This window comes from Hypomesus nipponensis, chromosome 1, assembly GCF_054491055.1.
Source record: "Hypomesus nipponensis isolate SF chromosome 1, ASM5449105v1, whole genome shotgun sequence".
Lineage (NCBI taxonomy): Eukaryota > Metazoa > Chordata > Actinopteri > Osmeriformes > Osmeridae > Hypomesus > Hypomesus nipponensis.
Window position 1 is genome coordinate 205,119 of NC_140361.1, and position 12,112 is coordinate 217,230.

Here is a 12,112-nt window from a genome sequence, read left to right on the forward strand (position 1 = left end):
GGTGACACAGCTTTTGCCTCAGGGTGTATTCAAGTTTAAACAGACAACATTAGTAGTAGTTTTTCATATAACTCTATAAGAAGAGAAACAAAGGGTAAAAAGACATGGATCAACTATCCAATTATAGATCATTGTTTTGCAATGCAACATAAAATAACATAAATTATTTTAATGAAAACCAGTGCTACTTTTAGCCTGCAAACATAAAACACTAACAGAAAGTAGCTAATTATCTCCATTGGGTATATTAGTGCTTTTGAGCCTATTTAAAGTAAATTCATGATTCATGATTTTGGTGCCTTGTTCTCAGTTGAGTTTACTAGCCTTAAACAGTTTAGTTTACTTTGCTTAAACAGTTGAGTTTAATCGCTTTTAACAGTTGAGTTTACTAGCCTACCCTACGTGTCCACTACAGCGTTTTTTAACGCTCTGCACCGCTTGCCTTCCTACACTACAGTAGGCTAGGCTACACCACGCTCGGGGCATGTAATTCTCTGAGGTCACTGTTGGGTTAATGTACTCACAATATTGATCAAAATACCACTTTTACACAACATTTTTACACAATATTTTACTAGTACACGATTATAGTAGACTACATTTTATGCCACCGGTCACTTAACCAGTCGTGTGTCGGCTGGGCTAGTGAGATAGCAATGGCACAGAACAGTCACCACTGTAATGTGACAAGACTGAATTTAAAAGTATAAAAATATACCAGACACACAACATCGGCAACCCTTCACCATGCATTTTTATTTTAATGTAATTTAAATTCAGGCTCGTCACATTAAGTAACTTCGTTCTGAACAGGACTGGTTGTGCAGCCAGCCACACACGATACGTTTCTCATCCGTCTTGAAACCGAAACCTTGAAATGTTTACCATGACCAACGGTTGGTACGTTACAAAAAACAAGAAACCAATCCGATAATTGAAGCCGACGCCCCGCTCCGCTGTTGTGGACACGCACTGTAGTCAAGATCATGCTTTGTGCTACTGTAGCTGATAAACAGCGAATGCAGGTTGAAATGTTAACTAGAGTTTTTCATCTTTGGCTTTTTTTTGTTCTGATCAAAGGTGCTTTCTTGGATAGTGAAGTTGCATTAGTTTAATGATGCAGCCAACGTTAGGCCTACTATGTCCACACAAAGAAGAAAAGGCTGACTTGCATATCCCAGAGTGATGGGGTGATTATGCTGCAGGGAGGGTTAGGTAGACCTCTAGTCTACCTGTGGTCTGGTATCCTCTAGTCTACCTGTGGTCTGGTATCCTCTAGTCTACCTGTGGTCTGGTATCCTCTAGTCTACCTGTGGTCGGGTATCTTCTAGTCTACCTGTGGTCTGGTATCCTCTAGTCTACCTGTGGTAGCCGAGGAAGGCAGGGCATTGCGGGTACTGTATGTGCTGAGGGTGGTACATACCTCAGTATCTCTGCTTCCCATTCTGGGTAACATTTTTGAAGGGTAAAAAAAACTACACTTAGATAAAATCAATCCTCCCTAAAAGCCTTTCATTAAACACACTGTGCAGAGCTGCCAGGAACAGTTCCCTTTGGAGGCGTTCCAGTGCCTTCTGAAAGCCAACAATGTGCATTTCCGTGGACAAAATGTGGTTCATTACCCTTGTGTGTGCTTCCAGGCCATTAGCCTTGTTAGGGTGCACGTTATTGTTGTGCATATTTTAGTTTTCTTTTCTTCATCTTTGGAATCTATAACTTTCTCAGTTTTAGAGTTAGATTTGAAACGTCAAAAGTAATTAAAAGCAATTTAGTAAGAAAGGTGAACAATATTATGGTGTCAAAATAAATAAATGTGTCGCATATGGAATTTTAACAGGCTAACTTGGACAGGTGTAAAAATAGTAAGTGATCAGTGATTGCACTAACAACAGGGATAACATGTATTTTGTTGTGTTAGGTTGATTAGCATATTACCCAGAAGCCTCTTTTGCGGCTTCACCCAAAAAAGTGGAGAGGAAACCAGGCTGGATATCTTAAGAGGTGGCAGGCTGACACACTAAGAGCAAGCACAGTAGAAACTCCATATCTAGTGGCTCAGGGTCTCATCCAATATGACATGATTTATTATTTTTAAGACACCCACTTTGCTACTTGCAATCAAGTAAATTAATCAGTGTAACAAATCAACCCCAGTCTCCAATATTATAGTTGAGGGGTGCTGCCAGCTTCCAGTTTTCCAAACAACAAATGGTTCAAAACCTACCACTTCCCATATCAGACTGTGTTACTTACTGAAACATATTCATTTATCAGGCTGAGTGAACACTGGGCTTAATGTGAGCTAATCCACTTGGCTTGTAGGTTTGCAGGTCTGAGTGACATCATCACTTTTCACTTCCTGCTAAGAGGATCTGAAGGAACAAAGTGGGCCGACGCAGAGAGCAAATGGAGCGAGACAGAATTGATCTTTTGTACAATAAAGGACTGTCTCCAAATCCAGGAGGGCTGCTATCTCTGTGGTGACCTGGGCCTTTCCAACTGTCAGCCTCAGAACAAGACAGCCTCTGAACAAGCCGTCTTGGAGCTGTGGATAAGCATCTGCTTGCCTGTGATTGTCTATAGTTCCTCTGTCTTGTTGCAGGGTGAACTTGAGGAATGCGTGGGGTGGGCAGAGAGAAAAAGACCTGCTCCACTTTTTGATGAGGTCAAAAACAAAGAAGCGCAGTTTCATAGAGATGATCAGTTTGCTGCTTTGTAAAACCTCTGAGCGTGTCAATGCATGCTGTGGTTGAGGAACTTGGCGGGCAGGCTAACTCCACCCAGACATGCTGCCCCCAGAGACAGACCTGCCAATCTGGATGCTTACAGCCACACACAAAGGCACCTTTCATGCTTAATGTAAAACAGATCAAGTGTCTTGACCACAGTAATTCACAATCTGAGATGCCTCAGCTTGCTCCAGCCCCCTTTCCCCCACTGGTATTAGGATGGAGGTAACTAAAGGAGCTTAAGTCAACACATTCAATTACCATGGAGAGTTTGATAAGGACCCAGCCTTTGGTCTGGATCATGTCCCTTCTTCTGTTTTCTGATGGCATTCTAAATCCTGCCTGACAAACTTTAATTATACTGTGAGCCAATGATCTGGCCATGCCTAGCCTTGTCTTAGGGCAGCAGTATGTCATTCTCTCAGTACCAATCAACAACCGCCTGTGACCTGATCGTGCTGACCGAAAAAAAAAAAAAGCCTGATCAGACTGAAAAAAAAAGCATTTCAAAGTTTGATTAGTCGATTTTCAGACGTTTTAGTCGAGTCTTGGTCAACCAAAGAAAATCTTATTCGGGGACCGCCCTACTGTGTTCAGGGAACACCCGCCACGCTCCTGTGTAGTCCCCACCCGCCACGCTCCTGTGTAGTCCCCACCCGCCACGGGGGACTTGGTGACGGCACCCACAAAATGGAGTGTCAACTTCCCCAAAATGATTTTGTTTAGCATGAGAATGATTCCTGTCAGGCTGCATCCGTTGAAAGGTGAAAACTGTCTTCCTTATCGTCCAGAGCGGAGCTCCTGGATGCAAGGGAAGCCATGCGTACGCACAGAGCTTCTTTGTTATACCAACAATGAGTTTGTTTCCAAATACCTGCTCTAGTTTGCATACAGGGTTTGTACCGGAGGCCAGAGTCTGACACAGAAGAAGAATGTCCATCTAGCTTTATTCACATCTCCGTTCACCCTCCTCCTGGTCCCTCTGGCTTCCACTGAACAACTGGTAACTACTCAGAATGAGTTTGAGCTCATGACTTATGCATGGGGACTCCGGGTTATAATGTGAATAAATATGAACCTTGTCAGGAACCGAGGCATTCCATAAATTAAATATGAAGTTGGGATGGCATGGGTAATTTGTTTATCCTGAGGTTCCACGGCATAATTCTTACTCTTTGTGAAAAGTTTGGTGTTGCAATATGCGGGGCTAACAACAGTGAGCCGTGTATCAAAATCCAATCTATTATCCTTATTTTGTCACAGCCGTAGTGTGGTTAAAGTATTGCACACTCAACAGGAAATATTCAAGCTCAAACCTATTGTGGAGCCCAAAGCCAGACAGTACAGACCCAGGTCTCTCTATTTTCTATGCTGTTTAACTGCCCTGACAGGTAATCAACTGCAATTTCATGCTGTATTCTAAAGCTGCGTCTGGGCTGATGTGCTGCGTCTGGAATGAGTGGAGCAGCTTGAAGGAGAGAACACAGGGGCTAGCCTTCACCAGCCTGGGAGGACCTCAGCACTCACACACTCACTGACACACACACAAACACTGACACACACACACACACTGACACACACGCACCCCCCGGGGGGGGCTGAGGGGGCAGCCTTGAAAATTGATGTGAGCTGTGATACCTGACGGGGCAGAACACTCCGCCCCTATGCTGGTCTTCATGACAGACGCACATTGGTGGTAAAACAACATCAAGACTGCCTAATCCCTGTGTGGCTGTACTAGAACCCTGTTTACCCAAGGCTGTGCTGTACTAGAACCCTGTTTACCCAAGGCTGTGCTGTACTAGAACCCTGTTTACCCAAGGCTGTGCTGTACTAGAATCCTGTTTTTCCAGCGCTGTGCTGAGGCTGCCTGGGAGATTAATTGATCATCTCCTAGTGAAGTGAACAGCAACTGGTAGGAAGAGAGGAGAGGAGGAGGTGAACAGGGACTGGTAGGAGGAGAGGAGAGGAGGAGGTGAACAGCGACTGGTAGCCGGAGAGGAGAGGAGGAGGTGAACAGCGACTGGTAGGAGGAGAGGAGAGGAGGAGGTGAACAGCGACTGGTAGCAGGAGATTCAGGATTCAAGATCTCAAGATTTTATTATTTGTCACATACATGATTATACATAGTACAATATGCAGTGAAATGTGTTTGTGTACCTGCTATCACCTAATTAAATAAAAAGGGTACTAAGAGAGACAAACCATTCTAAGACATAAGACATGAATGGATATTAAAATAGAAATAAATACATTACAGTAAATAAAATAGAATAAATAGCACACAGCAGTATGTCAACCCTGTACATTAAGCAGACGGATGGCCTGGAGGAAGAAACTCCTCATCCTCAGAGGAGGAGATGAACAGTGACTGGTAGGAGGAGAGGAGGAGGTGAACAGTGACTGGTAGGAGGAGAGGAGGAGGTGAACAGTGACTGGTAGCAGGAGAGGAGGTGAACAGCAACTGGTAGCAGGAGAGGAGGTGAACAGTGACTGGTACGAGGAGAGGAGGAGATGAACAGTGACTGGTAGCAGGAGAGGAGGAGATGAACAGTGACTGGTAGGAGGAGAGGAGGAGGTGAACAGTGACTGGTAGGAGGAGAGGAGGAGGTGAACAGTGACTGGTAGCAGGAGAGGAGGTGAACAGCGACTTGTAGCAGGAGAGGAGGTGAACAGTGACTGGTACGAGGAGAGGAGGAGATGAACAGTGACTGGTACGAGGAGAGGAGGTGAACAGTGACTGGTACGAGGAGAGGAGGAGATGAACAGTGACTGGTAGGAGGAGAGGAGGAGGTGAACAGTGACTGGTAGCAGGAGAGGAGGTGAACAGCGACTGGTAGCAGGAGAGGAGGTGAACAGCGACTGGTAGCAGGAGAGGAGGTGAACAGTGACTGGTAGGAGGAGAGGAGGAGGTGAACAGTGACTGGTAGCAGGAGAGGAGGTGAACAGCGACTGGTAGCAGGAGAGGAGGTGAACAGTGACTGGTAGGAGGAGAGGAGGAGGTGAACAGGGACAGGTACGAGGAGAGGAGGAGATGAACAGTGACTGGTAGCAGGAGAGGAGGTGAACAGCGACTGGTAGCAGGAGAGGAGGTGAACAGTGACTGGTAGGAGGAGAGGAGGAGGTGAACAGGGACAGGTAGCAGGAGAGGTGAGTGGGGGGACACCAGCTGCAGATCAGCTGCACTTGAATCAATAAACAGCAGATACTGTATTTAAGAAAAGAGCTCAGTTTCTCTCTCCCAACAGTAAATCTTTTGGCTTTCTTCCAGTTTCCATCTGGCAGGCGATTCGATGTTGGAGGCTGGCAGCCGAGGGAGGGGTACAGTGACAGTAACTCAGCCTCCGAGGCTGGTTGCATCTCCAGAGGGCAGAGATGGTACAGTGCAGTGTCATCCAGAGAGGGTACAGTGCAGTGTCATCCAGAGATGGTACAGTGCAGTGTCATCTAGAGATGGTACAGTGCAGTGTTATACCCAGAGATGGCAAAAATACACAAATCCTTCACTCAAGTAGAAGTACAGATACTCATGTTTCAAAAAACTGGTGAAAGTTGAAGTACTGACTCAGTGTTCCCTCTAGGATTTTTTTTTGCAGTGGGGGCAGGTCTGTCCGAACTCCCCCCCCCGGCCAAAACAAGATTCTAACCCTATATTTCGGAGAAGGTTAATGTAATAGTCTAATAGCTAATGTAATATTGCACGTATTTTTGTCCTTTTTCCCCTAAATAAATTAAGTTAGCATACTTGAATATACTAGCATACAACTTACAGCATGTTCTAAATGGCATAAATGCTGCCAATTAATAGTTGACGTAACAACTTATTGTAAATGGTCAGTGGCCTATAGATCAATTATTTGTTTGTAAACATTCAGGATGCGCGCACAATGTGGTTGCAGAACCGGGAAAGGATAGCATTTAAAACGGCAAAAGGACCACACGGATCATACAAATAGTCAGATTAAAAAAGGCCAAATAGGGTCGAGGAGGACAGTCTTTAAGAGAGAAAGCGATTCCCCATTGATCTGTCACATCAGAATTTTGATTTGGTCACGAAAGTCTTGAAATTTGAGTGAGAATGTCGCCCGGTAGACCGTATAGTCGGCGGGAACCATGTCTTCACGTCATGTCACTAAGTTCATAATTTTACAGTTTTACAGTCGATTCTACATCTAAAAAGTTGAGCAGGGAAGCTTTCAGGAGATATGGAAACTCTGCTTTTAGCCAGCTGCTCTGATTATTTTTGTGATTTGTTTAAACCTGGCAATCTGAGTGAGACTGCGTCCCCGTTACACTGTTTTGACGTTAGCATCAGTCAGACTCGGGTCGCTCACTGACAGTGTGCACAATGTTGTATTTCACTCCATTCTACATCAAAAAGGTCAGGGAGGACTGCCTTTTGTAGATACCAGCCTACGTGAATTATAGATTTACATGACAACACAAGTTATTTAATGGAATGAAAACAGTCAGTTTCACCCCCTGCTGTGTGAGGGGTCTTGTGTTTAAATCTGTCTGAAGGATCTTCTTACAGCTAAATGTTTTGCTCTTTGACTTATAAATAAAACTTGACTTATAAATAAAACTGATAAAAGGTACATTTATTTTTAGACTCTTGGTTGAGCCTTTCCTGGTGGGACAGTTGGGTACCTGGAAAGACAGTTGGGAGAGGGGATCTGGACAGTCGGGGAGTGCGCTGTGGTTACAGGGATCTGGGCCCATGGATGTGTTTCGCACTGCGCTCTGTGCTGGATTTAACCCAGGTTGTTGTCGTTTAGGCCCTTGTTCTCAACTACACCACAGCTTTGCAGCTGGAACTGAAATAGCTGCCATTTGTACTGTGCCACTAGAGGCGCTGGCAATCCTCAAAGTGTTAAAGGGGCGATTGACTGGGTTTTTGGGTATTTCACACTGTTCCTTAAAGTCTCCGAATAGGGTATGTAACATTGGTTGGGATGAAAATGGCCCAGGTGCTGTTCTATGCACCCTGATAGATCCTCTGAAATTTTCCCGGGAAAAAACACAAGCTTTTCTCCTTTTATGGTATGCTCATTAATATTTAGATGAGCTGCGCGCTGATTGGTTGTTTTTTAACGAGTGAAGCTGGGGAGCAAAAACGCAACACGGCCAACAGCACTCACTGAAACACCGAATGCGGAGACTTGAAATAAAAATGCGCAAATAAATCTATTGTGTCTACACAACACTGTTTTCAACAGATTGACTAGATATCATTTCAAATGATAACGTTACTTGTTTCCACTTCTGTTGTCGAAGCAAACTGGATTGACTTAGGTGGGTAGAACGTTACAGGTTAGCAACCAAACTATATTGTGATTCAAATTCAGCTTCAGTTAGCTAGCTCTAGCTATCTTGCTGAAAAATAGATCTGGACAAACATGCATTGTAAATTGTATATTTACATAAGATCACAGGTTATTTATTTGGATGAAACACAGTCAGGAACATGAAACAATGTTAGCCCCATTGCCAATAAACCATAGCCTGGCTGCCAGCCCAATTTAGCCCCGCCCACCCAAACATTTTTTGGGTCGGGAAGTTGGGTCTGGGGAACCTCGGTTGGGGAAAAACTATGTCCGAACAGGAGCTGTTCGGATCAATCAAATTGTCAGGACGGGCTTTATACGATGATGGACAGATGACCAACAGTAACGTAATCAACCACGTCACCAAAGAGCGCTTGGGTTGAATTTGTTTTCAACAAACAACATACTACGTTGCTCTGATTGGTTGTAGGTGTATCCAATTGAGCGAAGAGGCAATTGTTTTACGAGTTCGGTTGAAACACGCCCCATACTCACAGGCCAATGGAGAGTTCTCAGACTCATATTCTGACTAGAAAATTATGAGTATGACAACGTCAGGCTAAATTAACTAGGCTAAATCATCACACATTCTACCTATGCTCTTGCGTTAGCAAGCTAAACTAGTTTATATGCCTACAGTCTAGGTGTTTTCGCTATCTAGCTGTTCTTGCATTCCTTGCAAATTAGCGTTAATAAAAAGCAGATGGGCTAGACTCTAGCTAACATTGACTAGACGGGCATGGCTGATGTTTGTCTATTCCGTAGCGTAGAAGATCCCTGTGCAGTTCGACCATCGACACATTTGCGCGAACCATTTCACCAAGGACTGTTTTGAAAACCTGGGACAATGTAAAGCAGGATTTGCCATGAAGCTGTTGCTGAAAAGAGGTGCGTTCTGACCGTTTATCACAACCGCAAGCTGTAGTATGATTTTTTCGGTAACAGTTATTAGCAATGCTAACGTATCTCGTATCTAGCACCTGCCTTTCTCCAGTTCTTTCAAATAAATAATCTAGACTGGTGTTGGCAAAAGGCTATTCTTTTTTTGGCTATTTTTTCAGAAGCTTCCCTTCTAATGCCGACTACAGCTAGTCTAGATTAGATTCAACTAGCTAGAGTCATTTGCTAAATTGGCTAAAGTATGTTGATGTGTTTAGTAAGGTATTTAGCATTCTACCTATGCATTGCATTGCTAATAACTGTTAGCGACAAAATCATACTGTAGCCTATTTACAGCTTGCGGTTGCGATGAGCGTATGGTCGGAACAGCACAACTTTTCAGGTTCAGCTTCTTAGCAAATCCTGCTTGAAATTGTCCAAGGTTGTCAAAACTGTCTTGGGGTGAAATGTTCAGAGCAAATGAATAATTGAGTGTCAAACTTCGCTGGGATTTTCTCATAGACAAACAGCAGCCATGCCTGTCAAATGTTTGGCTCCTTGGGAAGACTGTGAGTGTTAGCCTTCCCTGTACAGCCTGGAACACAGCATTTATGACCGTGGTCCATTTTCAATATCCTTGTTATACTTCAAAACGTTATTCTTTGTTATTGCTTCGAAGTAGCCTACACAGAGCAGCGCGCAGCTAAACTAGCATCGGAGATCTACGCTACCTCGGACTGGGCAAGAACACCAGTGAGTGGGCTGGTCTGGATGTACATTTTGGGGCGTGACAAAGATACAGACCAGAGCCAAAAAAAGGCGGTCCCCGGACTGACGTCAGTCCGGTGGCTTTGCTGAAAAGCTAGTATTTTACAGCCAATTTTGTTCGTTTTGAGATTTGCATAGGAAAGAGGTGTCAATGGACTTTGAGGTTAACTGTATGTTCATTTTACCCACCAAACTGTCGTTATTCAACTATGACAAGGTAAAATTGGTTTTGCAATCAATCGCCCCTTTAAAGAACACTAGATTAACATGGAAAGTTCCTTCACAGAAACATGTTTATGTCAAGTAAAAACAGCAATGCGGACATGTAAGAGAGCTCACATTTGCATGTTTTATTTGGATGAAAGAAACAGTTCTCCCAGAGTAAAGACGTGCTGATGTCAGATTATTCATGACATTTCACCCTCAAAAAATGACAGAAATATGATCCAAAAGCTAATGTACTAAATTTCCGTCATTAGAAAATCACACAGGAGATAGCTGCGGCATAACTGATTCATCACATTCTCTGCACAGCCCTTTGTCCAATAAGTTAATGTGCCCATCAATAATAAACTAAATCGATTACTATGTAGAAACACTGACACTCTGGATCTGTCTTGAGGAAAGTTTTAACACAAGCGCAGGTACATGGACAATAAATGAAAGGAAATCACACCAAATTAATAAGATTAAAGTAAAAGAAATAAAGGAACCTTCAAGCAAGACAGTATATGAACATTTACAACAAGATTCACCCAGTGAATCTATTATTATTGTTTTACTTTCAAGCTCTATTCAAAAGGTAATCTGTAAACAAACAAATAGTATTCCAAAATATCACCCCATTGAAGTTCTCAGTGAAAGAAAGATTTACACTACACAATTAAAAGATAATTAATAGAATATCAGAATCTGATATTAACCTGATTAACCTAATCATGTCCTTCTTGATTGGAATAAAATATAATTGTTGACAAAAAATGCATTATATCGATGGCTTGACTTACAGAGTGCAAGAGTGGAATCTTACTGAAGCTACTATGAAGGAGACTAGAGTAATAGAGGTAGGTGAACGCTCCACTACTGCGCTGCACAAAAAAACACACAAAAATAACATTCAAATAATTCCATAAAAGTATGCGCCCCTGCCAGAAGTAATGTGCTCCTTCAACAGTAATATTATTGGAACACCAACCCTGCAATCTGCAGTCCGTCAGTCCCACAATAACACATCCAGATTTTAGACATCTGCATTTATTACAAAAACTGTCATCAAGTATATTGCTTTTCCAAACACATTCTCAGAACTTCAGTCCCATCCACACTGTTCCTTATGCGTCATGCCTCTTGTCCACCAGGGAGAGGGTCCTTGGTTCTGTCCAGTCCCCCAAACCCAGTCCCCAGCCCTTCCCTTCCAGTCCCCCCCCAGGCAGAGCAGCAGAGCTAGGCTCTGCTGGGGTGTCTCTGCTCCATGGTGGTGAAGAGCAGGCAGAGGCCGGCGGTGATGACCGTGTGTAGCGCTTCATACAGCAGCTTGGGGGAGAAAACGCTCCAGATGAACAGGTGGTACCGCAGCACTGTCACCAGAACCACGTAGGTCGCCACGGGAACAGACCGCAGCACCGCCAAGCAGTAGCAGCCATGACCCAGCCCCACTGAACTCCTGAAGCAGGAGAGGAGGGGAAAAGACAAGACAAGAAATATGAATGATAATATAAATATAAATATTAACAGAAGGTAAGATGGAGGGAAAAAAGGACACAAAGTTTGAAAGAAGGAAAACAGGAGGAGACAATGACTAGTCTAAAGGGAAGGGGAGTAGCGGACAGAGGAGGAGAAACATATAACTGAATAAAAAGTCCTCCTGTTCTTCATGTCTCTTTCCAAACATGTCAAAATGTACATGTTGTGTTTCATGAGGATAGCTGCTCTGCACCATGTGTCTGGTCCACAGACAGCCCTGAGGGGGTCAGACAAGCAGGCAACAGACAAGATACAGCCTCTGCCTGACTGCTGCACAAGGCCCTGCAACCTTCTAAACAGCCTCATATCTATTCACATCTAGTCTGTGTGCTACTAGCAGCAGGAGGACAGATGACCTTAGAGGGCAGTCCTTGAATTAAACCCACAAGCAGCAATGAAAACAGGCCGGCCTTTCCGGGGCTCCAGTGTCCACGACTATATTGTATATATATATAAATATATACATGCATACATTTGAATGTTTACACACACCCTCACACAAACACAGCATGCCCACCATCCTGGTTATCAGGAAGCAGGGTCTGACTCATTTTCAAGCCTCCAGAGCCAGATGTCTGTCTCAGCTTAGACACACCAAAGACACCAGTCAGCATGTCAGGGTTAGGGTGAGGGTGAGGGTTGGGTTTAGTGTTAGGTTTGGGGTTA

General features: G+C 43.9%; 1 protein-coding gene across 1 annotated transcript in view; it reads right to left on the reverse strand.

The window, feature by feature from the left end:
* Nucleotides 1-10,029: 10,029 nt before the first annotated feature.
* The window catches only part of pigg (phosphatidylinositol glycan anchor biosynthesis class G (EMM blood group)), a 28,823-nt gene continuing 26,740 nt past the window's right edge, over nt 10,030-12,112 (reverse strand). The window contains exon 13 of the mRNA XM_084670047.1: nt 10,030-11,366. Coding sequence (XP_084526173.1) covers nt 11,147-11,366 — 220 coding nt within the window. The 3' untranslated portion in view covers nt 10,030-11,146. The remainder of the gene's footprint in view (nt 11,367-12,112) is intronic.